Source organism: Macaca mulatta, chromosome X, assembly GCF_049350105.2.
Source record: "Macaca mulatta isolate MMU2019108-1 chromosome X, T2T-MMU8v2.0, whole genome shotgun sequence".
Taxonomy (NCBI): Eukaryota; Metazoa; Chordata; class Mammalia; order Primates; family Cercopithecidae; genus Macaca; species Macaca mulatta.
In genome coordinates this window covers 40458650-40486134 of record NC_133426.1, presented here as the reverse complement: position 1 = coordinate 40486134, position 27485 = coordinate 40458650, and the positions used below count along the sequence as shown (strand labels likewise).

The window sequence follows — 27485 nt, the reverse complement described above, 5'->3', positions numbered from 1 at the left end:
TGCTCTCTGCCTAACATAGATAGAAGGATGCTGATGCCATTTACCCTATACGGATTAGTGCTGTCATGTAATTAATTTTTTTTTCTTCCCTTAGAACTTAAAAGTCTCATCAGTTTTAAATTACAAAGGCATTGGTTTACTTCATAATCATAACAATCTAACATCTCTGGCAATGTTTATATAAGAAAGTTGTGAAAGACAAGTGGATTCTAACCACCCTGCAGCATGATAGTTTCCTGCTTCCTACACTTAGGCCGTGTTGCGTTCCATGGGGTCAGAGTGGGAACTGTTTTGGTGATAAACAGCTGAAAAACCCTCACCCCCATCACTCTGGTAGGAAGTAGGGATGGAAGAGTGATTTTAGAACAACACAGTTTTTCTTCCCTGTGAAGCTGAGTATCAGTTTCCCTACAATTATTTATACTTCAATGAGAGGCAAAAAGAAAACCCACATTTCCTCCACTCTATGGAGGTTTGAAACTGTAATTGTCAAGGGCATCTTGCAGTAAGTGACAACTAAATATAACCTACCTTCTCAAACCTGCCAAACTCAATGCTATTTATAAATAATTTGATGATCTTTGCAAAGAAGATGCAGAAACAGCTAATACTAAATACAAGGGAGGATCCCAGGGTCAGGGCTACAATGCTCGTACTAAAATAATCTTGCTATATAATTATGAAGTTAAAGATTCTGTTTTTTGAAAAAGAAAACAAATTGTTACCTTAAACCTTTACCTGAAACAGTCCTTCATATTCTAACCAATTAGTTGCTTATTCATTTTTAAAAACGCTACAGAGCTGGGTGCAGTGGTGCACACCTGTAATCCCAGCTACTGGGGAGGCTGAGGTGGGAGGATCACTGGAGGCCAGGAGTTCGGCCTGGCAACATAGCAAGACTGGTCTCTAAAATGTTTTTAATTAAAAAAAAAAAAAAAAAAAGCTACAGAAAAATGTAACCCTTTCCTACATAAAGTATGAACTTCTCATATATTTTATATAAATTCAGTAACAAGAATGGTAATTAAAATGCCTTCCTTACATTAGTACTAAATCTCAAGAGGCAGTGAGAATAAACAAATGTAAAAGAAACAGCATGAAATCATCTGTACAACAAAACAGCCAATCCTGATGAAAGAAAAGCCTATTTTGTTAGGTTTTTACAATATAAAATAGATTTAGTACTACAATGACACAAATTTGGAATCATTATTAACTTTATTTGTCACTCTTGATAGACATTGGTCCACTCCAACATAAAAAGTAGAATTCACCCACTTCCACTTAATATTCTATAGAATGAAGTTGTACCACAAACCACAGTAACTTACATAGGGGGAAAAGTTGCTGAAATAAAAATGTTTTATATTCATGCCTCAGAATGCCCCTTGGGGATTTTTGTGTGTATAATGAAAAGCATCTGTATACTCCACAAGGCTAGTTTCTTCTTAGATCAATGTAGTATTTTTAGTATCCATACTAGACCATGTAGGTCAACAAACTTGCAGAAGAGGGTTAAAAAACAGCTGTCCTCTGTCACTCAGATACAGTTCCAAAACTAAGTGATTATATAAGCACATCCATATTTTAGGGCCACTCTAAGTTAAAAACCTTTTCCCGTTTCAGAGTTATTTACATCAAATTAAGACATTTACAAATCATTCATAGTATACAATAGCCCAAATATGATTTTCACCTATGCTGTGTAAAGAAGTTAAGCATTCATAAGTTTATCTAATAAATTCAGTGCACTTTTTTCCATAATAACATGAGCTATTTTAAATGTTTTACATTTCTTTCAGTACATATTTCCAAATTCATTAAACATAATGAAATCATGTTATTAAATAGCTATATCATAGTATTCAAGCATATTATGGAATCTATACCACAGTGGGACTCACATCAATACTATAATTCACTCTAGAAAAACATCACAGGCACACACAAAATAGAGAACAAAATTTGATTTTTTTTTGTAAGTGTAAAGTATACTATCTACTTTAAAGCACACCAAAAGACATATTTTAACAAAACAGCCAATTTCCAACGCTCTTTTCTAATTCTGGCACAGGGAACGTTCAATCCATTCGAATCTTCTGGTTTGTCATCCTATAAATGATGCTATCATATCCAGGATCCATGTTCCAAATATTGTAAGAGGTGATAATCACAGCCAAGGCCAAGGCGATCATTATCCAAAGTACCATGTTGAAAACCACAGAATATTCAAAATTATACTTATATGCAAGGTTATAGGGACTTGCTGGGTTCTTCTACAATATAGAAAAGAAAGAAAAATCAAGAGGGAAGAGTTTTAAGATAGGAAATTATCCCAGTCTAGTGGCTGTGATTCATTTGTCTAACAAACATTTCTTCATAAGTGGCATAACAGCTACTTATACTAAGAGGAAGCAAGAAGGAGCGCCTTCGTGGACAAGACACTTGCACTGATGGTGGAAGTATAAACCAGTCCAAATGCTTGGGAAATTTTGACAATACCTAATAAAGTTGAAGGTGTGCATATCCTGTGATCCAGTAAGTCCATGCGCTAGGGAAAATTTCTATATGTGTACCAAGAGACATGTATAAGAATATCATCAAAAAGGCCGGGCACAGTGGCTCACGCCTGGAATCTCAGTACTTTGGGAGGCCAAGGCGGGCAGATCACCTGAGGTCAGGAGTTCCAGACCAGCCTGGCCAACATGGTGAAATCCCGTCTCTACTAAAAATATGAAATTAGCCAGGCATGGCAGGTGCCTGTAATCCCAGCTACTCAGGAGGCTGAGGCAGGAGAATTGCTTGAACCCGGCAGGTGGAGGTTGCAGTGAGCCAAGACCGTGCCATTGCACTCTAGCCTGGGCAACAAGAACAAAACTCTGTCTCAAAAAAAAAAAAAAAAGTCATCAACAGAATGGATAATTGTGGTATATCCCTACAGCAGAATATGTAACAGTAAAATGACTGAACTACAGCTACATTTGTCCGCCTGAGTGAATCTTAAAAAGAATACTGAACAAAGAACACAGAAAAATACATGTAGTATGATTCCATTTATATAAAATTCAAATACAGGCAAAACCAAACAACACTGTTTAAGGACAAATACATATGCAGTCAATCTGTAAAGAAAAGCAAGGGATTAACATGATATCCAGGACAGCAGTTACCTCTGGATGAGGGAGGGTAGAGGGAGAAAATAGGGAGCTTCAAAGAAGCAAGCATTCTCTTAAGCTATTGATATGGTTTGGTTCTGTGTCCCCACCCAAATCTCATCTTGATTTGTAATCCCCACGTGTCGAGAGAGGGACCTGGTGGGAGGTGATTGGATCATGGGGGCAGTTTCTCCCATACTGTTCTCATGATAGTGAGTTCTCATGAGATCTGATGGTTTAAAAGTGTGGCACTTTCTCTTTTGCCACCTTGTGAAAAAGGTGCCTGCCTCCCTTTCCCCTTCTGCCATGATTGCAAGTTTCCTGAGGCCTCCCAGCCATGTGGAACTGTGAGTCAAGTAAACCTCTTTCCTTTATAAATTACCAAGTGTCAGGTAGTTCTTTATAGCCATGTGAAAATGGAGCTATAAAGTGTTATTATTTTTATTATTTAAATAACTAGTATTAAATATGTTATATACTTATGTATGTATGATCTACTTAACACTTTTTTTAAAATACAGAGCTGTGTAAAAACATTGTTTGGGAAACTGAATTCATTCTGACAAAGGCACAGTTTGGGAAATATTCATTCTGGCTAGAGAATTTTAAAAGTAGGAACACAGCAGGAGATGAAGCTAGAAGCAGGGAAGCTACAGAAAATCTGACATGAGCCTCTGGGCAATAAGGAGTCATTGACAAGCTTTAGGCAGAAAGTGAGTGACATGATCAGGTTTGTCTTAAAAAGATAACATTAAAATAAAAAATTAGCTGAGTGTGGTGGCTCAAGCCTATAGAACTGGCTACTCAGGAGGCTGAGGCAGGTGGATCACCTGAGCCCAGGAGTTTGAGGCTACAATGAGCTATGATTGTACCACTGCACTCCGGCCTGGGACAGGACGAGACCCTGTCTCAAAAAAAGAAAAGAAAAAAAGATAACTTTGATAACAATGTGTTGGATGGATTTGGGAGGAGCCAGCTGGGACAGAGAGAGACAGATGAGTCCAGACAAGTTAGGAGGCAGCAGCCAAATGAGGTGGGAGAAATGGGGGCAGGGTGCCTGGCAGTAAGAATGAAAAAGAAAATGTAACTGAGATCTATTTGTCCCTACAGCCCCAGCACCTGGCACGTTGTGAGTACTCAGTAAATGTTCCTTAAACTCCCAACTGTCTCCTTAAACTAATGGAAGAGAGTGATTTCAACTGTAGGAGAGAATGGGTACACAGACATGCATATTTACCTGCGGGGAGCTCAGAACTGAGGCAAACATTAAAGGATTTCATGCCCATGAAGACCTCTTTGTTTCTTTCCTTTTTTTTTTTTTTTGATAAACAGATTCTTTTTCCTACCCATTTTAAGTGTACAAGTCAAGGAATTTTAGTGGTTTCATAGTCATCGCCACAATCTAATTCTAGAACATTTCTATCACCCTAAAAAGAAATCTCATAGGCTGGGCAAGGTAACACACCTGTAATCCCAGCACTTTGGAGGCTGAGGTGAACAGATCACTTGAGGCCAGGAGTTCAAGACCAGCCTGGCCAACATGGTGAAACCCCATCTCTACTAAAATTACAAAAATTAGCCAGGCATGGTGGTGCACGCCTGTGATTCCAGCTACTCGGGAGGCTGAGGCAGGAGAATCACTTGAACCTGGGAGGTGGAGGTTGTGGTAAGCTGAGATTGTGCTACTGCACTCCAGTCTAGGTGACAGAGTAAGATCCTATCTCCAAAAAAAAAAAAGAATTATCTCGGAGGCATCCCCACTCTCAACACATGTGCTCACCACCCAGAGCCCAGGTGCCTTTCTGCTTGCCTTTGCTGGTGGGCAAAAATTTCCAGTCTGCCCTCTCACTGAGGGCACAGCTCTTTCAGGGTCAGGGTCCCCAGCTTTATCTGGAGGTGTCCATTCCCATCCCCAACACACAAGGCACCAAAGGACTCTTGGTGACCTAGCTGGCAAATATCCTTAGGGCAGCCTGCTTACCACATTCGGGTTCCTCTTCTTTTTTTTTTTTTTTTTTTTTTGAGACGGAGTCTCACTCTGTCACCCAGGCTGGAGTACAGTGGCACAATCTCGGCTCACTGCAACCTCCGCCTCCCGGGTTCAAGTGATTTGTCTGCCTCAGACTCCTAAGTAGCTGGGACTACAGGTATGCGCCACCACGCCCGGCTAATTTTGTGTATTTTAAGTAGAGACGGGGTTTCACCATGTTGGCCAGGCTGGTCTCGAACTCCTAACCTCATGATCTGCCGGCCTCAGCCTCCCAAAGTGCTGGGATTACAGGCGGGAGCCACTGCGCCCAGCTTCCTCTTTATTTACTCTGTAAGAGAATTTCCCTTTCTTATGAGCTGAACTACGTACTTTTTATTTTTATAATTTCTTTTTTCTTTTTTTTTTTTTAATTTGAGATGGAGTCTCGCTGTGTCTCCCAGGCTAGAGTGCAGTGGTGCAATCTCGGCTCACTGCAACCTCCGCCTGCTGGGTATAAGCGATTCTCCTGCCTCAGTCTTCCAACTAGCTGGGATTACAGGTGCCCGCCACCACACCCGGCTAATTTTTGTATTTTTAGTAGAGACAGGGTTTGTTTCACCCTGTTGCCCAGGCTGGTCTAGAACTCCTGACCTCAGGTGTTCTGCCCGCCTCAGCCTCCCAAAGTGCTGGGATAACAGGCGTGAGCCACCGCACCCGGCCCAAACTATGTACTTTTTAAAAGGTCTTTATTTTTATCCAGCATTTCTAGATGTTGTATGGTGGAAAATTTGGGGTGGTTGTCTAGACTGACATGCTGTCTGAAACAGAGTCCTTCCATCCCCAATTTAATTTAGAAAGAAACAATCTCAAACCAGTAATCGCTAGACTATCTGAAACAGGCACTGGCTTCAACCTTCTGACTCCAAGTCCCACACTGAGGTCAGTAAAACTGAGCAAGGTGGGGGCTGCAAATGGTTCTGAAGTGGAGGTGTATGTGACTGACTGGATATCTATCTGCTGCAAGTGATGCAGCCAGCCCTAAGCAATGTTCTCGACCGTAGGATGTTAGGGAGTATCTACACTACTCTTTCTCATCACCCTCCCTAGGTTCTGCTGCAGCTGTAAGTATATATGTATGTATGTAAATGTGCACATACATATACACACACACAGGTATGTGTTTTACCATGGCCAGCAACCATGGTAATGCTTAATCCTGACCCTCTAAATGCTTAAACTCGAAGCAAGATCCATACCCAAAAAACTGTTGAAGTAAATCAAAATCATAAAGAGGTATACACAGAGGATCTCAGCAAGTAAGGGACTATGCCACAAAGACAATGTGCCTGCTAGAAAAGCAGAGCCCATAGGATGTGGGCACCACACCACTCCCGCACACATTCACTTCTTTTTTTTTTTTTCAAAACAGGGTCTTGCTATGTTTGCTCAGACTGGCCTCAAACTCCTCCCAAGCTAAAGCAATCCTCCCACCTCGGCCTCCTGAGGAGCTGCGATCACAGGTGTGCGCCACTGCACCTGGCGCCACATTAACTTCTGATGTCTCCTTGTGTGTACTGATATTTGAATTATAATCTTGGACAGATTTACTTTGATCCCTAAAATTCTTGCATTATCTGATTATAACCCCAAAGAATTGATTATCACTGGCAAAACACACATACGTATGTGAACAAGAAGCTTATGTTTTAACTGAAATTGTTTTTCAGATTTACTGACTGCTCATTCATGTCACCCATAGGTGATATAGGACTTTGTATGTTTTTGTTTTTATAAAAAGTTAATTTTACAGTTTTAAAGCAGGATCTCAAAATATACTCACCGCTTGTTTTGCCTCAAGGATAGTCCTTGTCTTCCTAACAAGGGAGGTGTCAAATGACTTGACAGTGACTAACTCTACCACTGCATTCCCACCATAAAGATTGTACATGTCATCTGCAAACTGAAAGTTAGTTATTAACGTTATTGGGAATCTCAAATATGTACTTTTCTCATTTTTAATTAACAAATTAAAATCATATATATTTATCACATCAACATATTGTTTTGAAATATGTACACATTGTGAAATGGCTTAAGTACACATTGGCTAATTAACATATGCATTACCTCACTACTTATCATTTTATGCAATGAGTCAAACACATACTTATTAAAATGATTTTTAAAGCTTTTGTGCAGCTACAAGAACAATGTACACTTACCTCCTGGCTCATGAAATATACTACATCTTAAAATAAGCAAGTATTAAAGGTTTTGATTATGCTCAACTATACAGAAAAGTGTTGAGCTTTAACATATATTCAAATGTTCAGAATAAAATTAAGAGACTGAATTTGTCAGCATATAAATTGGAGGAGGGAAAGTTGGAAAGAGAAATGAAGAAATCTTCCTAAGTGGTCTCTGGTTAATCACAAACATCTATAAAAATTAAAATGTGAAGCCTCACTGAAAGGATGCAGGTGAAGAACTTCAAGGGCAGAGGGGAACTAGCATTTATTATGCATCTACTAAGTGTCTGGTACTGTGCTGGGTGTTCTACTTCAGTTATCTCATAGTGTTTAAGCGGTACAGAGTTTCAGTTGGGGAAGATGAAAAAGTTCTAGAAATAAAAGATAGTGATGGTTGTACAACATGTGAATGTACTGGTACTTAATAACACTGAACTGGACAATTAAAAATGGTTAAAATGGTAATTTTATGTTATATATATTTTACCACAAAAATTTTGTAAAGCTTTGTGTGAGATAACTTTTCCTAATGCTGTTCTTTCTAGCATTAGGAAGAAATATATCAATATACATTTTTGACCCTACTCCATCCTTGGCCAATATAACTAGAGGAACCCCAAAGAAGGCAAGTAAGAGCTCAGTCAACAGTGTTTGAAACAGCAGATTTTTCTATTAAGAGGCTAAAAGTGAAATGGTCATACTCCAGCCTCTCATGTCTCATTGATATTTACCTTTTGCAAAGCGTCAACAAGGATCTTAGAAGCATCTCTGAATTGTTCAGAGTCTTCCCCGTAACGCTTCCCAATTTCATCCAAACCTGCCAGCTCCAGTGAATACAAATCAGGAGAATGATCCTTGGCTAGATGCTTATGACGAGACAGCTTAGGAGAACAAACAAACAAAAAAAGGTAGTGGATAAAGTAAGATGAAAGATGTCAAACACAGCCAGTTAAAGTTTTATGCCCAAACTAGGCTAAACTAAACCATACCAGTGTACTACAGCATGCAAACAGTCTAAAATGGTGGCAAAAGAAACTGGTTTGAATAAGCGTTTCTGATAAATCCAACACGAATCTCATGTTTAGGAGCAGTACAAGACTCCTTGGATATTTAATAAAAGCTTTCAACAAAATTCCTCAGTTTTAAAAACTCAGGTATGGGCCTTGGTATGAAAGAACAGATGGCTGGACCAGTTTGATCCCAGGAATGCACTACACTTCCAGACTCCCCAAACCAACACCTGTTGAAAAAGTTTGGAAAACAACCTCAGAAGACAACAAACAGGTAAGAATTTCTATTTCAGTAACAAGGATGATTTTTTAAAAATCATTCACCAAAAAAATACCCTTCAGACGGATTTTGTCCCTTCTTGACTTGACTGACAGCATTATTAGTCCAAACTATTATTTCTATTTTAGGCCCAAAGATATAGATAGGAATTAAGTCTGACAAGAAATCAACAGCCAAGTTAGGACTATGGCCAGGGTGTTCTTACGCCCAGGCTTGTGTTCTTGGAAGATATGCTGTCTCTCCCTAAAAAGCAGAAATGCAAAATAATTTGACTATAACATGGATATATTCAAAATTCCCAATACTGCCACTAAGTTTTCAATTTTCATGGGATCATAAATCTAAGGCATACTTAATCAAACTTTTCAACTGCTTTTACTATCATTCAAGGATTCTCTAGAAACCAAAATAAATGGAACTGAAAAATCAGAGCAGCCTACTTACCAAGCTTGAAATATCATGTAGCACTTGCAGTTCAGAAAGAAAGAGCAGGTCAACCTTCAGAGAGCCCAAAAAAAAGAGCATTCTTTTAAATGTGCACCAGAGATCTTTATTTGCCATTTATCAAGTAAGGCATGGGATATTACAAATGATGATATAAGTGAATTTATATAATTATCTTCCATTTGGTATGTTTGCTTCAATTGAAAATGCACATAAAACATTATTTCCTAACAAAAAGGTGATGGCCATTCCCTAGTACAGTGACCGCCACTCAATAGCTATATTTTTGACAAAACCATGATAAAGCATTCAAGTTCTCCAGTGGTTTTCCTTCAAAGCATCGGGATATCCTGGCACTCTGCAATGAGATCCTACCATTGGCCCAGTTTGCTTACTTCCCTTGAATAGTTTCCACATCAGAGAATAAAAGATGATGGCCCTGGTCATCCACAGCAACTAAAGAGGGGAGGCCACCACAAAAGTGGCATGCCACATGGTTAAGAGGGTGCATGAGCAGATGGAGAAGCTGAAGGACAGGAGTCAAAAGCAGAGGTGGCTCCCTCCACTGCAATATCCAGAATGAATGAGAAAAATGTGGCAGCACATCAGCAGAAGCAGTGAACAATGGCTCCCAAGTTACCAGATCCACACAGCTCCACCAGTCACCAAGTAGATCTATGACCTCTGGCTTGTTTGAATTACTAGGTGGCAACCCTCATGCTAAAATGTGATGTTATTTACCATAGCTCCCCTCACAAAAAAGGATCAGTTTATTCATGAGAGTCATAAGAAAATTACATTAAAGAAGAATCTACCCCAGCAGTAAATGTGCACAATTTTTCATTTTCTAAAATATCAAAATTTCCAAAATTTCAAGTAGTATAAGGAATGGGAGGGCCAGACGCAGTGGCTCATGCCTGTGATCCCAGCACTTTGGGAGGCCGAGACAGGACTGCTTGAGGCCAGGAGTTCGCCTGGACTCAACAGAGTGAGACCCTGTCTCTATTTTTCAAAAAGAGGGAAATTAATGATATTCATATATTCATTGAATAACTGCACTTACTTCATTGTTCCTACTCAGAGAATTGAGGGGGAGTGAACTTAGAACAGAGTTTTCTTGAAATAGGCGATTACGGAGCTGGCGTAAGGTGACTGAAAGGTCTTCAAACACTGAGTTTGCCTTCCCTACCATATACACTCTCTGTAAGAAGAATAGAAAATTTTAAGTTGCTCACATTCTACAGATTAGTTCCAATACACAGAGGTATGACAACATTGTTCATAAATTAGTTTTAAATTTTCATAATAAAATACATTTCATAATTTCCAAATAATAAAAGCTTATTTTTTAAAATGTCTTAAATAAAAACATTATCACTTACTTCCTCACTGGGAGCCAACTGCAAAACAACAGGAGTTTCCTCAGAAAATAAGGAGTGAATGGAATTTGCAACACTGTCAAGACTAAAAGGAACTGCCTGAAATTTAAGAGTAAGAACGCAATTATTATGTGAACCAAAGTGGGAAGAAAAATCATTCATCTGAATGGTATTTAAAAAGAAGGCTTAAACTTTTTTCCAGCACTTTCTATGGAAATTTAGACACCCAAAATCATTTCCAAACAAGCTCTTTTGAGGGCACAGAAGATTAAACAGCCCCCTGGTAGGCCGAGTCTGTGTCTCCCAATGTGCCTCAGAGGAAAATAACTTAAACCTGATGGACACAACACTATATCTAGCACAAACCATTTTCTGGTGATCATTCATGTATTTGAAGTAGCAAGGCATTTGGTTTCAATATTGACTAAATGTGCCACGATTAATGCGTATCCCACAATAAAGTATTTAACTTGCATTTAAGAGAAGGTTAGAGGAATCTGAGTATTGAATTTAATTGAAATAAAAATGGAATTCATCTTTCATTTCAAAATTTTAAAAATGTTTAATGAGATTTAACATTTGTCTTCAGATAGCCTAAAGACTCTTGGATAACATGTTAAGTATGTCACAAGGTTTTTGAAGCCTTTATCTTAGGACATGTTGATATTATTAGATTGAAATAACCAATTGTGATAAGACCTACTTTTTTTCTTCAATTTTTTAATTAAAGTGCAAAATACATATAATATAGTATACAAATCTTGGGGTAACAGCTCAACAAATGTTTACAAATGCATGCACTCAGGTAGCACAGCCAGACCGACACAGAACACTATCAGTGACCTCGAAGTACTACCTCCACCCTCAAGGGTAATGAAAATTCTGACTTCTATTTCCATTAGATTTGTTTTGCACTACATGATTTTAAAAAATAAATTAGTTATTTTTCCCCTCAAAAAATTATTTCATTCCCAGTATTACTGTATTAAAACAAGGAATACAGTCATGTTTTTGTTTTAATGGAGATTTCTTACGTTGATCTTTCGTTCAGTAGTTCCCTTACTACTTAAAGATTCATGTTTACAAGTAGCAAAGTAACGCTAATGTGGTACAGGCAGAAATCAATGTGATTATGTCTTACTGATAAAATCCCAGCATCACTTATTTTTTATTTATTTATTTATTTATTTTGAGACAGAGTCTTGCTCTGTCGCCCAGGCTGGAGTACAGTGGTGTGATCTCGGCTCACTGCAGCCTCCGCCTCCCAGGTACAAGTGATTCTCCTGCCTCAGCCTCCTGAGTAGCTGGGATTACAGGCATGCACCACCACACCTGGCTAATTTTTGTATTTTTAGTAGAGATGGGGTTTCACCAAGTTGGCCAGGCTAGTCTCAAACTCCTAGCCTCATGTGATCTGCCTGCCTTGACCTCTCAAAATGCTGGGATTACAGGCATGAGCCACCACGCCCGGCCCCAACATCAATATTAAGTGATCAATTTTATGATTCTGTGAAATGAAATAATTTTTTTCTCTTACTCAAGATGCTTATTAACTCTTCCCCAAATTCTCTTAAAATGAGTTAATGAGTAAGTGAAGAGGGGGAAGAGAGTTCAAAGTTGCAAAAGCATACTGTTAGCAGCCGCCCTGAATCAGCTAGAGGTGCTTTCCTTTAGCAATCATACAGTTTACCTCCTCAGGCTGTGAGGGGAATACATGAGTAAATCATGCAAACTTTCCAGCCTCACTTCACTTAGTGAAATGGCGCTTGGTTCAGGAAAGTTGAAGATTAGGTACCATGTCCATAGAGATCAAATTGAAGCAGCTCATGAATCAGATGAACACCAATGAAGGAAAATAAATAATTATATAGGCAGCTAAGCTCAAAAAGTAAAAAGCTTGGTTGCTTATAATAACGAATGATGGTTTTCTCTCACTGTATTATAAGGAGATGCATATCTCTTCTCATATTTCTGTACCTGTATGACTTGAAATTCTAACTAAAACAGCTAGCTAATCAAATGGAAGCTACGTTAAATGGAATTCTAAGATACTCTGATTTTTATGTTTTGTGGGGTTTGCCCCTGAATCTTTTCTCTCATTTACCATCTTCTGCTAGGAAAAGTATTGAGCAGCCAACCAGGGCCAAACAATAAAATGAGCTCCTCGCACAGCACAGCTTCTTCTCATGTAAAATGAGGCTAGTCTGTTGTTAAATCTTTATTTTTGGATTACATGCTAATAAAAATCTCAAAATGGCATTTTGGATTTTTACATATTTATTTTGAAGAAAATCTTCTGCAATGATTTTCACAGAAATCACATAATAAACAACTTAAATGCTCCCTGTGAAATAATCTGCCTTTTGATCTGTATTGTTCCCTTCCTTCTACTTTATGTGTATTTACTCTGAAGTTCTTCTGCTTTCTTTAGCTCATTAATTTCCATTCTTAGACAAGCTAAATTGTCTAAAACATGAATTTAAGGCTATAAACTTCTCTTTTCTTACCACGTTAGCTGCACCTCCCAATTTTGTAAATAAATGGTACGTTCATTGTTACTCAGTTCCAAATAATTTAGAAAGTTCCAGTGATCTCCTCCTCAACCCATGAATTATTTAGGAGTGCATCTATTCCAACTATCTTTTCTTGTTGACTTTTTTTGTTTTTACCATCTCTAAATAAGACACTTAAATTAAATCTCCTGATTTTTCAATTTCAGGCCTTGTCTATTTACTACCCATTATAGAAAACGAGGCTTTAGCTCTCTCACATCACCAACCACACTGCCCCACCCCCTGAGCCATCCATGCGCTCCACTTCTGTTTCTATCTCCCCACTCTCCCAACAGTTACATCAAAATTTTCACTGGATCAATATCATTTTATTATTATGACAATGTAAATAATACTCAACTTAGCTCATACTACACAATCACTGCATTTTCCTTGCTTTCCTTCTACTCTCATTCCTTTGTAATGACAGTGTCTTTTTTCTCCCTGATAGCTTTTAAGACTTTCCATTTCTTTGATGACTCTTCAATTTCACTGTATCCAGGTGTGGATCTGGCTTTTGCCTACTGGATGTTCCATATGCTTTAAATCTGAGGAGTCGTATCTTTTGTTTGTTACTATTTCCAAATACTTTTCATTTTATTTTTAACTGACAAACAGTAACTGTATATATTTATGGGGTACAACGTCATGTTTTGTCATAAGTTTACAAAGTGGACTGATTAAATCAGGCTAATGAACAAATCCATCACCTCACATACTTATCTTTTTTTGTGGTAAAAGTATCTAAAATCTACTCCTTTAGCAGTTTTGAAATATACACCGCATTATTATTTAATATAGTCACCATTCTGTGCAACAGATCACTAAAGCATGATCCAGCAAGCCCACTTCTGGGTATATATATCCAAAGCAATTGAAGTCAGTATGCTGAAGAGGTAACTGCACTCCCATGTTCACTGCAGCACTATTTACAATTTCTAAGATATGGATGGAAGCAACGTCGGTGTCCATAATCAAACGAATGGATAAAAGAAAATGTGCAACTGGATGCAGTGGCTCATGCCTGTAATTCCAGCACTTTGGGAGGCTGAGGTGGGTGGATCACCTGAACTCAGGAGTTTGAGACCAGCCTGGCCAACATGATGAAACTTCATCTCTACTAAAAATACAAAAAATTAGCCGGACGTGGTGGCGTGCACCTGTAATCCCAGCTACTCAGGAGGCTGAGGCACCAGAATCCCTTGAACTCAGGAGGCAGAAGTTGCAGTGAGATGATATCGCACCACTGCACTCCAGCCTGAGTGACAGAGCAAGATTCTGTCTCAAAAAAAAGAAAAAAGCAGAAAGAAGAAAATGTGTGTTGGGAACAAGCCCCCCAAAATCTGGCCATAAACTGGCCCCAAAACTGGCTATAAACAAAATCTCTGCAGTACTGTGACATGTTCATAATGGCCCTAACGCCCAAGCTGGAAGGTTGTCGGTTTACAGGAATGAGGGCAAGGAACACCTGGCCCGCCCAGGGCGGAAAACCGCTTAAAGCCATTCTTAAACCACAAACAATAGCATGAGCGATCTGTGTCTTAAAGGCATGTTCCTGCTGCAGTTAACTAGCCCAACCTATTCCTTTAATTCGGACCATCCTTCATTTTCCATAAGGGACACTTTTAGTTAATTTAATATCTATAGAAACAACACTAATGACTGCTTTGCTGTTAATAAATATGTGGGTAAATCTCTGTTCGGGGCTCTCAGCTCTGAAGGCTGTGAGACCCCTGATTACCCACTTCACACGTCTATATTTCTGTGTGTGTGTCTTTAATTCCTCTAGCACCGCTGGTCTCCCCAACCCAGCTGGTCTCGGCAGAAGAAAATGTGGTATATAAACATAATGGAATACTATACAGCCTTTAAAGTGGGGTAAACTGTCATTTGCAACATGGATAAACCTGGAGGACATTATGTTAAGTGAAATAAGCCAGGCATAGAAGGACAAATACTACATGACCTCACTTGTAAGTTGAACTCATAGAAGTAGAGAGCAGAATGATGGTTAGAAGAGGCTGGGGAAGACAGGTGGATGGGGAAAGGAGAAATGTTGATCCAAATAGCTTTTTCTTTTTTTTTTTTTCAGGTAGAGTCTCGCTCTGTCACCCAGGCTGGAGTGCAGTGGCGCAATCCCAGCTCACTGCAACCTCCACCTCCTGGGTTCAAGTAATTCTCGTGCCTCAGCCACCAAGTAGCTGGGACTACAGACGTGTGCCACCACGCCTGGCTAATTTTTGTATTTTCAGTAGAGACAGGGTTTAGCCATGTTGGCCAGGTTGGTCTCGGATTCCTGGCCTCAAGTGATTCACCCGCCTCGGCCTCTCAAAGTGTTGGGATTACAGGCATGAGGCATGGTGTCGGGCTCCAAATACCCTTTTAAGATATTGTTTTATTATTATTTTCAGATTTAACTGCATTGTGGTCAGAGAAGGTAGTTTATATGATACTGATTCTTTATTGTTTGTTGAGATTTGCCTTGTGGATTAGTGCATAGTAATTTTTTCTAAGTATGCCATGTGTGCTTGGAAATAATCTATACTAGACCACAGGAAAGTCTGAAAAAAAAAAAATTCCCAAAACTTCAGCATCACATAGACCACAGTATTACAATGCAGTGAACTTAGAAATTTAAAAATTAGAAATTATGTTTTTAAAACTCATGCATTTGGAAAAAATACTTCTACATAACTCATGGGTTAAAGAATCACAATACAAATTATGAAATATTTTGAAGTATCAACTAAAGCACCATATATCAAAAATATCTTATAACTCCCTCATAGTTTCTGTTCCTTCCTTTTTTTCACAAATTTTTTCTCTTTCTTTCTTCTTCTCCCCTCCCCAGAGATAGGGTCTTGCTATGTTGACCAAGCTGGTCTCGAACTCCTGGCCTCAAGCAATCCTCCCATCTTGGCCTCCCAAAGTGCTGGGATTACAGGTGTGAGCCACCATGTCTGGCCCTTTTTTTTTTTTCACAATTTTAACGTATGTATTTTTAGGTCTCTTGGAAATTGGCCTATTCTCTGTAGTTCTAAGGAGATGAATTCTGTTTGTTGCACCTAGTTTCTCGTGGCATTTTTTTTCCTTCAGGTGCTTTGTAAATTCCACTCATCTTCCATATTTGACCAAAGGAGCCCTTGGCTGTGGAGGTGTCCCTATGGGGCAGGTCATGTGAATTTGGAAAGAACCACTCTACACAGCATAAGCCTATAATTCTAATTCTAATTTCTCTCAGGGGACTCTTTGGGTCCAACAGCCAAGGGCAGCAAGCCAGCTTTACTAGTTTTACCAGTCCTCTTTTCAAGAACAAGTTGACAGCATTTTCTAGTCCCTGGATTTCTGCAGGAAACACAGTTTCAGCATCAGCTCCTGCTCACCACTATGGCTTCTGAGTTTTCCATCCATATGTAACACCTGTGTATATCGCCCCCTCTTGCATTCAAATTTACTTATGCTAGTAAAAATGTTTTTGTGACATTCTTTCAAGCACTTCTCTATGCTTATAATGGAAGGAGGGCCTCTCAGATCAGCACAGTCACCCACATTGCCTGAATGGCCAGTGAAGGAGTAAGTGAGCCAGCAAGCAGCCTCCAGTGTCCTTACACACAAAAAGAGGTAAAATCCTGCAGGGAAGATGACAAGACAATGGCCAAGAAAATGGCAGCAGGATACACCCCCACCTGGTTTCTCCTTTGGTGGCTCTCTTTTTCGAGCCTCTGGCTATTCTGAGTGGGGCAATTTCTCTATCTCTTATCTTAAACAGTACTCTCATCCACAGAGAACAGCCAAGCCTCAATCAATTACAATCATCATGTAATTTTCTTAAAAAGAAATTGTGTTTGTAAAAGAATTTCAAAAGAAACCGTGCATCAGAAACAGATAAGATAAGTATGTTTAGAATGCAATTCATAATGGCAGCTGACAAGGGAAAATGTAAAACACATCCCTTTAATTTTTTATAATAAATACTCACATTCTCCAAAGGGTATGAAATGACACTGCCTGGGGGTAGAGCCAGTTTGTCCACTCCCTTCACCATCACCATGACAGTAGCCCGAGGACGATGAAACAGGTTACCCACTGCGAGTCCTGGCCAAGAAAGGTCCTAAACATTGAAAAGCACAAAACGGTGCTTAATTATCAACTCAGGAACCCACCTCCCCAATAACATCTAATAAGCAGAGTTAAGGGGTTCTGGGATGACACTGACAAGGAAAATTCACAGGGAAAGTAAACATTTTATTTGTGGCAGTCGCTGCAATCTCCTAATTAAGAATGCTGATTTCTACCCTCTTCATTTTCTTAAAATTCTACAGATTTGAAACAAAGTCTAATAGTAAGTTATCTCACACCTTTTGTGGAAAAAAGCAAGTAAACAAAACATAGGTACCTTTCAAATAACAGATCACAAAATAATTCTTTTCTTCATGTAGCTACGGAAATTTTCTTCCCCCACATCATTTTTTGCCCTTATATACAGCATCACTTTTATCTTTCACAGCAACATAGCAAGATGGTCATTAAAACATCCTCTTTAGACTAAGCTCTTTATAAATAAAACAATTCCTACTAAAAATAACTATCATTAGTTTACTAATAATTCTTTCTCAAAGTTATTTTAACAGCCATCTGTAATCAAGTTTAAGGTTGTAAAGAACTAGATGGTCGGGTATGGTCTTCACGCCTGTAATCTCAGCACTTTGGGAGGCTGAAGCAGGTAGATTCCTTGTGCCCAGGAGTTCAAGACCAGCCTGGGCAACATGGCAAAATCCTGTCTCTACAAAAAATATAAAAATGATCTGGGCATGGTGTTGTGCACCTGTGGTCCCAGCTACTTGGGAGGCTGAGGTGGGAGAATCTCTTGAACCTAGGAGGTGGAGGTTGCAGTGAGCCAAGATCAGGCCACTGCACTCTAGCTTGGGTGACAGAGCGGGACCCTGTTGCAAACAAAACAAAACAAATAAAAGAATTAGGTACAGGCTGGGTGTGGTGGCTCGTGCCTGTAATCTAGCACTTTAGAAGGCTGAGGCAGAAAGGATTGCTTGAGGCCAGGAGTTAAAGACCTACTAGCCTGGACAACATAGTGAGACCCTGTCTCTATGAAAAATTTAAAAATCAGCCAGGCATGATGGCATGCACCTGTAGTCCTAGCTACTCAGAAGGCTGAGGCAGGAGGCTGAGGCAGGAAGATCACTTGGGCCCTGGAGTTTAAGGCTGCAGTGAGTCACGCAGACTCAAACTCAGCTTGGGCGACACAGTCAGACCCTGTCTCTAAAAAAAAAGAACTAGGTAAAAATTTCATCCTTAAATGTAAACAACCAATCGTGTTCACTTTGGTTGCCCAAAGACTACAAAAAGCTCAGGGGCTCTGCCCTTAGGCCTGGCAGTGAAGCAGTTCCCAGGCAGAGTTTCTGTTTTCAGGGGTGCTCAGGATTTGGAGAAAAGTTCCTTTCAGTGACTGATGATATATATCTAGAGACCACATCAAAAGCAGCAGACTTACAAAGAGAAGGAGATGATAGCACAGAGCAAGCTGCATTTCCTTTCTTCTGAGCCCTTAGCTTCTGATCTCTCATACTGACTGGATCTAGACCCTCCCACCCCCTACAATCACATAAGCAACCAATTACTACAACAGGTCACAGCTTCATTCTAGGAAACCAAGGTCCTTGGCTGCCCCATGGCTACTGACTACACTATTTTCCTAACCTCAGGCATAATGCATATATATTTTATCATTCGTAGTGAATCTATCGCCTATTCTAAAAGAAAAAAAAAAAAACAAAGTAGATATCCTATTAGCAGTAGGACAGATGCATTCTCTAATATATAAAGAATTTCACTACAATGAATAAACAATTATATAGTTAATGATTTCTAATGATTTGTTTCAGAAGCCAAGCTTGAAGCACTTATCCAAAATCTTCCCAACTCAAATGGGCTTTTTAAAAATTAATTCATTTATTTTTAATTGAGATGGGAGTCTCACTATGTTGCCCAGGCTGGTCTCAAATTCCTGGGTTCAACTGATCCTCCCACCTTGGCCTACTAGAATGCCGGGATTACAGGCGTGAGCCACTGCGCCTGGTCCAGATGAGCTTTTTAACTTTTGTAATCTGTACCAAATGTACCTACATTTGTTTGATGCTTTCTTGGGCTATTAGCAGAAATCAGTAAAAATGTTCTTAGAAGCAGCTCCAAACATTTAAAAAAATATATACATACTTCTTTCACAGAGAAGCCCATGGACAATGCAGCCACGTCTGGGATCCGCTCTCCTGGTATAGGCCAATTTCCATTTCGGAAAACAACAGACCCCGGTGATCTTAATATACTAAACTCGTTCCCCAAAACACCTGAAAAGAAAACAGATTAGTAAATGAATTATCAACACCATAAATCATTTACCTTGACAATTATTAAATATAATACATGTTTCCCCATTCACCACTGACTTAACATATTAAATTATGACTGGCCGAAATGCTGAGTCCTAAACAATAACAAATTCTTTTTCAAAGTATCACTCTAAGGATTTAAGTCCACACATTCTGCTGGAACAAAAGTACAACTATCAGAGCCTCTCTGAACCTATTCTGGTTCAGGGACTGCCTGATAAAAACAAGAAACAAACAAACAAAATCTCAAAAAGAGATCAACAAAGGTACGACTATAAAACAGGGTTTCCTAATGATATAGACACCTTCCTACTGATGGCTCTTAATAGAGGCATGTAGCAATTTGGCAGGAATTAGAAATCAGTGGCATATCTCCAAAATTTAAAAAACAAAGCCCAGGCACAGACTAAAAAGGAAGAAAAGCTTGAAATCTCTAAATTATTTCTACCATCAATCCTCTCTACACAATACAAATTCATAAAGTTCCAAGTATTTCACTATAAGATTTTAGCAGGTTAGTATGTCTTAGAATAGGTAACATCTTCCCTTATGTCCCACAGGCAACCCTAGTGAAATAAGGACTCTCAAATGTTGGGGGGATGGGGCATACATGTCACAAGGAGAAACACAAAAACACTTCAGACTTTAGAAACAAAGTCCAGGAAATTGTAGTTGACATGTCAAGAGGTAAGAAAAGGTATTCTGTAATGATAAAGTCAACTAGTCTAAGGTTTGGGGATTAAAAGATAAAGATGAGAAAGGGACTATTTTACAAGCCCTCCACAGCCAAGGATGAGGTATTTGGCCTCTTCATCCATTATCTATTAACCCAGTGATGTCTAGCTTACACGGGGACGAGTAGCTAATTTCAGTCACTGAAAGGAACTTTTCTCCAAATCCTGAGCACCCCTGAAAACAGAAACTCTGCCTGGGAACTGCTTCACTGCCAGGCCTAAGGGCAGAGCCCCTGAGCTTTTTGTAGTCTTTGGGCAACCAAAGTGAACACAATTGGTTGTTTACATTTAAGGATGAAATTTTTACCTAGTTCTTTTTTTTTAGAGACAGGGTCTGACTGTGTCGCCCAAGCTGAGTTTGAGTCTGCGTGACTCACTGCAGCCTCAAACTCCAGGGCCCAAGGGATCTTCCTGCCTCAGCCTCCTGCTTCAGCCTTCTGAGTAGCTAGGACTACAGGTGCATGCCATCATGCCTGGCTGATTTTTAAATTTTGCATTCCTATGAAAAAAATTAGCTCTAAGTCTAGAACAAATGTTAGCCACATCTAGTATGGGAAAATTAGACTTTAGTAAAGCATCAGTGTTATTCTCTTGACCTAAGGAAAGTACCACTAACAGGGTATGGAAATAAAGTTGGAAGCAACAGTAAATGTTTTGGTGTTGCAGTATTGACAGTAAATAAAAGGTTTCAGGATGGTGCTGATACATAGTGTTACAAATTTCAATCCAGCACAGCCGTCAGAACAGGAACTTCCAAACTGCTCTAGCTGAAGATAGACCAAAAAAATTTAGCAGAATGGAATGGTCTTTTGTAACTGATAGATATCTTGGTTCACTAAAGTAGTAGTACTGCAAACACTAAAAAAAATGAGTAACCAAGAGACCTATGCTTCCCAAGAACCATACACATATTTAGTTTGTTTGTTTTGAGACAGAGTCTCGCAGTGTTGCCAAGGCTGGAGTGCAGTGGCACAATATTGGCTCACTGCAACCTCCGCCTCCCAGGTTCAAGCAATTCTCCTGCCTCAGCCTCCCGAGTAACTGGAATTACAGGTGTGTGCCATCATGCCCGGCTAAATTTTGTATTTTTAGTAGAGACGGGGTTTCACCATATCAGCCAGGCTGGTCTCAAACTCCTGACCTCAAGTGATCAGCCCGCCTCAGCCTCCCTATGTGTTGGGATTACAGGCGTGAGCCACCACACCCAGCCCCAGGTACCATACACATTTAAAAAACCATATTTTGATTTGGAGATACCCTTGTTTTGAGACATGGCCCTACTCATTCAATTCCAGCAAACCTATACCAAATAACTTTGCCCCAACTTCGTAGTTTCAACTTCCATGCTTGTATAACAGTCCTTTAGAAGCCCAGAGCTTTAGAAAACCTAGAGTCAGGGACTCCTATAAAGAGAAAGGTCATTTGTCCAAACTTCTGCTTATTGTAAGTATAAGCATGTCTCAGGGATACCTGGCAGAAAGTCACCCCTCCTCTATTTCAATACTGCCAGTGATGGGGACACCACCTCAATATACGAACTACATTTGCCAGCAACTGGCTTCATTTTCCCAACATTCTAATCCTTTGAAAAGTTTTTCCTTGTACTGAACTGAAATGGGCTTCCTAACTTTCAACTTCCTATGCTATCACTCCCTGACTCAGTCTCACCAGATAACCTCATCTCCAGCTTCAGAGAGAACAGAGGAATTTCTTGAGCTACCTGCTTCCTCTCCCCACCACAAATTATCTACATCTCCTCTCCCTCCAGACATGAGGGCAGGGATGTCCCTCCTCCAGTCGAAGACAATCCTGTGTTCAGCCTTCTCAGGGACCTTCGCTCCTTCACTGTTTATTAAGTAAGCCACTCTTCTAGGACAGACAACATATCAGGAGCTAGGTGGCTATATGGTAACAGCCATCAAAAGATGGCCCCTATAGAATACAAGCTCCATGAAGGCGGGGATTTCAGTGCAGTCTTGTTCACACACTATCCCCAGGGCTGAGAAGAGAGCCCGACACATTGCTGCTCAATAAGTACTTGTTGAGTTAATGAATGAATGAAGTCACACCTCAAACCACCAATTTTCTCCCTCTCCACTGGCCCTTTCACTTCAGCATAAAAATAAACTCAGGGCACTCCCATTCTATAACTAAAACCATAAAAAAACCTCCTTTGGTCCTACCAGTCTCCACCAGCTACCAGCCTTGCTCCCCTTCAGAGGAAGAATCCAGGAAGAGCAGTCAACCACCGTTTGCTTCTATACTTCATTTTACATTTACTACTTAACCCACACAATTTTTCAAAACTTTTAATTTTTTTTTTTTTTTGAGACAGGGTCTTGCTCTGTCACCCAGGTTGGAGTGCAGTGGTAAGGATCTCAGCTCACCGCAATCTCCACCTCCCAGGTTCAAGAGATTCTACTGCCTCAGACTCCTGAGTGGCTGGGACTACGGGCACGCATCACCCCATGTGGCTAACTTGTGTATTTTTTTGGTAGAGACGGGGTTTCACTCTGTTGGCCAGACTGGTCTCAAACTCCTGACCTCAAACAACCCGCCTGCCTTGGCCTCCCAAAGTGCTGGGATTACAGACGTGAGCCACCGCACCTGGCCGCCCACACCTTCCAAGCCCACCATGCCACTGAAACGACTCCCCAAACTCAAAAGGCAATTTCCATCCCTTAATTTTATCTAACTTACCAAAGCATTTGATACTACCAACTCTGTCCTTGAAAAGCCCCTGCTTTGGTCTTCATGCAGCCACAGCCCCTGGTTTTCCTTGCAATCCCTTTGACTGCTTCTCCTCTGTTTCTTTCCCTTCCTGCCCTTTAAAGCACTGGCGGCCAAACTTTTTAGATTTCAACCCTATCAGCACAAAATTGGAAAGTAGCCTTTCTCTCTTCTCTCTGTCCCTCTCATCCTCTCCATGTAAAGTATACACTTCTACTATAGTAATAGATTATGTATTTGATTTGTGCTATATTACAAAGCACAAAAAAACAAAAATTTTAAAAAGGATGAGATACCTGTGTATATTTTTCCCAATCTAATAATGAGAAAACATCAGATAAACCCAAATTGAGGGACAGTCTACAAAATACCTGACCATTATTACTTAAAAAGAGATAAGATAAAAACAGATAGGCCAGGCATGATGGCTCACAGCTGTAATCCCAGCACTTTGGGAGGCTGAGACAGGCAGATCACTTGAGGTCAAGAGTTCAAGACCAGCCTGGCCATCATGACGAAACTCCATCTCCACTGAAAATATAAAAATTAGGCCAGGTGTGGTGGCTCATGCCTGTAATCCCAGCACTTTTGGAGGCTGAGGCAGGTGGATCATTTGAGGTCAGGAGTTCGAGACCAGTCTGGCGAACATAGTGAAACTCATCTCTACCAAAAAAAATACACAAGTTAGCCGGATGTGGTGGTGCATGCCTGTAGTCCCAGCTACTCAGGAGGCAGATCACCTGAGGTTGAGAGTTCAAGACCAGCCTGACCAACATGGAGAAACCCCGTCTCTACTAAAAAAATACAAAATTAGCCAGGCGTGGTGGCGCATGGCTGTAATCCCAGCTACTTGGAAGACTGAGGCAGGAGAATCACTTGAACCCAGGAGGTGGAGCTTGAGGTGAGCCAAGATCGTGCCATTGCACTCCAGCCTGGGCAACAAGAGTAGTCCCAGCTACTTGGGAGGCTGAGGGACAAGAATCACTTGAACCCAGGAGGCGGAGGTTGTAGTGAGCCGAGATTGTGCCACTGCACTTCAGTCTGGGTGACAGAGCAAGACTGTCTCAAAAAAGAAAAAAAAAAAATGATCGCTAGATAGACAGATAGATAGATAGAGGCCAGGTGCAATGGCTCACACCTGCATGTAATTCCAGCACTTTGGGAGGCTGAGGAGGAGGATCACTTGGGCCCAGGAGTTCAAGACCTCATCGCTACAAAAACAAACAAAAAATTAGCTGGGTATGGTGGCATGCACCTGCGGTCCCAGCTACTAGGGAGGCTGAGGTGGGAGAATCGCTTGAGCCTGGGTAGTCGAGGCTGCAGTGAGCTGTGATCACACCAGTGCACTCCAGCCTGGGCGACAGAGTGAGACTCTGTCTCAAAAACAAAAACAAAAAAGATATAAATGGAAGTTCTAGTACATTCTTCTGGCATCCAAATGGATCACCTAGCATATTCCACTTTGGAGATCTGAGGGCTCAATCTTGACTTTTATTACTTTCCTATTCTACATCTCTCTGAGGCTGAGCCCAACTACTCCTAAGGCTGCAAACACCAAAAACACCCAATTCACCACCTTTCCACACGCTTCTCCTGTATTCTCTATCTTGACGGATGATACCACCTTCCAACCAGTGGCTGGAATCAGTTGTCTTTAAATCCTTCCTCAGCAACACAGCTAATTAGCCACTGAATTTCATCTTTCTTTCTTATCTCACAAATCCTTTCCCTCGATGTCCAGGCCACACTCTTCAGGCCCTCACCAGGTATGCTAGAATTGGTTGCCTTATGACCCTTGTCATGCCACTCTCCAATCCAGATTTTCCCATAACTGCTTCAAAATACAGATCTGACTATTCACCCTTCTGCTTAAATGCCTCCTCTCACTGCCCAGAGACTCTGAGGCAAAACCCAAAGCATTAACACCCAAGTAACCTCATCAACATTATTTCTGGGATCTCCCCAACTTAATCGCTGTACATTTTAGCCCCACCAAACTAATTGCCCCTTTACTCTCACATCGCTCTGCTTTTACACATGCTGTTCTGTTTCAAATACCTTTTCTTCCCACCCCAACTTTTCAACACATTAGCCCTGGGAGGCACCTCCCATGGGAAATTTTTCTCAGCCTCCCCCGTCTGCGATAAGTGTCCTTCCCTCTAGGAACTCCACTATACTGTGCTATGATCATCTATGAATGGTGGATGGAATCAATTAATATAAAATGGGTCCTATCTCTCTCCTCTTCTACATGACATCACTTCAAATTCCATGTGTTCACCCTTGGCCATTCTTCTCCAGGCTAAATATCTGAATTTTTTCAAATACTCCTCATGATTTGGTATTCAAAACCCTAGTTCCCTTCCTCTCTCTCTAGGTCCCTAGTTCTCTCTCTAGTTTGGCAACACTGTTTTAAAGGATTTCTATTTTTGTTTCTGCCTGGAATATAGAAGTCAGAGCTCTTAAAGATATTTTCCATTACATCACATTTAGTCATTGTGGAAAATAATAATTGAGCCTCATCTGACAAGACTGAGCAATTCAGAAGCTGACAGGATCAGGTTCTTGTTCTGTATGAACTCGGCTATGCTAGTAAGGAAAGCATGTTCAAACCGTGTGCAGAAGCAATTATTTTATCTCAGACCCAAAACAAAAAAGCCTACACCTCACTGAATCAAAATAATATCAGTCAAAACATTAAAACATGGAATCTCAATAGATGTTCAGTTAAACCATAGGATCAAAGGGAATATTTTTAAAATTTCAAAAACTGAATTAAAATTAATTCCCTCAAAGTATCTCAGTAGATCAGAATGACCTTTCCGGAGCCAGAAACAGAAGAAACAAAAAACTTGAAAATGTTTGGGGCATGGATACAACGTAACTATCATTAACACACAAAAACCCCCGCACCTCTAGGGACAGAGGAGATCTGCAGATTTCAAGAGCATACTGGTGCAGAATTAAATCGCCATTCCAAAAGCAGGACCTCCCAACACCTCACATAGGTTTTTGGTTTGTTTGTCTGTTTGTTTGTTTTTGCTTTTGAGACAAAGTCTGGCTCTGTCGCTCAGGCTGGAGTGCAGTGGCGCGATCTCGGCTCACTGCAACCTCCGCCTCCCGGGGTCAAGCGATTCCTGTACCTCAGCCTCCTGAGTAGCTGGGATTTACAGGCGTGCCCCATCACGCCCGGGTAATTTTTGTATTTGCAGTAGAGATGGCGTTTTGCCATGTTGGCCAGGCTGGTCTCAAACTCCTGACCTCAGGTGATCCGCCTGCCTCAGTCTCCCTAAGTGCTGGGATTACAGACGTGAGCCACCGTGCCCGGCCTCCCACAGGTTTTAAACTGACACACTGAGGATCAGAGCACCCATTCCTCCAAACTGTTCTCAACTTGGCCTCTTGTTCACTACTGTGTGTGCCTCCAGTCTCAGCCCCCATTACTCCCACATTCTCATACAGTAATAGCGTTACCTGTGCAACACAACATATATAATGGAAAAGGCCCATGCGCTGGTACCACCTCATCTGAAATCAAATTCAGCTTTGCTACTACCTGTTTAGCATTGAGTAATTTATTTAGGTTGATCACCCTGCAAAACGAAGAAGATACCCACTTCTAAGGACTGCTGTCAAATGAAATACATTACCACATGATATGCAATAAGAGGCCACGTATTAGCTGATTTCTTCTCCTCTTGCTGAATGCTTAGGAACCTAGGTTCTACTCAGAAAGCTACCATGTATTGACATGTGACCCTAAAAATGTGACTCACATCCTAGTTTCCAAATCCTTAAAATTTGGAACTGTGACAAACTATTGAGAGGTGCTTTGTATTCGCCTTAAGAAATAATCATATAAAAATAATGACTCCATCTCAACTTTTGTATCCTGAAATATACATAAGGGAGGGGAGGGGAGGGGAGGGGAGGGGAGGGGAGGAGATTTCAGCAATTACTGATGACAACCACTAGAAATGAAGACACCGTACAAATGCAAAAACATCGTGGCAGCTAAAAAGTCTGCCTTCCCTTTTTCGGCAGCGGGCTGCGACTCAATGAATCCCACTTCATTGAGAAATGTATCTCCGTACTCTGAAGGGCCTCTCCAGGCGGAAGAGGCCTGCCGGACGCGCCTTCCTCAAAGTGGAGGGTGGAGGCCGGCTCAAGGGTCCCCTACGCAGCCCAGCCCCGGCCCCGGCGGCCCGTGAGGCCGCGCCGCCACCGCCGATCCGGAGAAGATGCTGACAGGGAGGCGGCTGAGGCGAGGCCGCCGCTGACGGACCGCACTGCGGCACCTGCCTCGCAGTCACTCGCCCGCGGCCGCCCCGGACCCCCAAGCCCCGCGGCGCAGGGCCTCCCCAGGCACGTCCTGCCCGCCCCCGGCTCCTCACCCGCCACCAACGCCAGGAGCACGACAAACACAGCCATGGTGCCGCGCCGGCCGCAGCAGTGCAGGGCGACACGGAGCGAGCCGGCGGGACACGAGCGACAACCGCAGCGTGAGGGGGCGACGCGCTCGGACTCTTCCAGACTCCCGGGGCCCGTCCCTTCGTCGCGTCCGCTGGGACAGCTGCCG

General features: G+C 41.1%; 1 protein-coding gene across 1 annotated transcript; it reads right to left on the bottom strand.

Annotated features, from left to right (window-relative positions):
• Positions 1-1258: 1258 nt before the first annotated feature.
• On the bottom strand, positions 1259-27441 carry ATP6AP2 (ATPase H+ transporting accessory protein 2). The gene is given in 9 exon segments (NM_001257625.1): positions 1259-2276; positions 6965-7084; positions 8105-8254; positions 9108-9161; positions 10171-10308; positions 10490-10585; positions 17018-17149; positions 19270-19400; positions 27301-27441. Coding segments are annotated over 9 exon segments (1053 nt in total). The 5' UTR covers positions 27338-27441; the 3' UTR covers positions 1259-2081.
• Between the last annotated feature and the right edge of the window lie 44 nt (positions 27442-27485).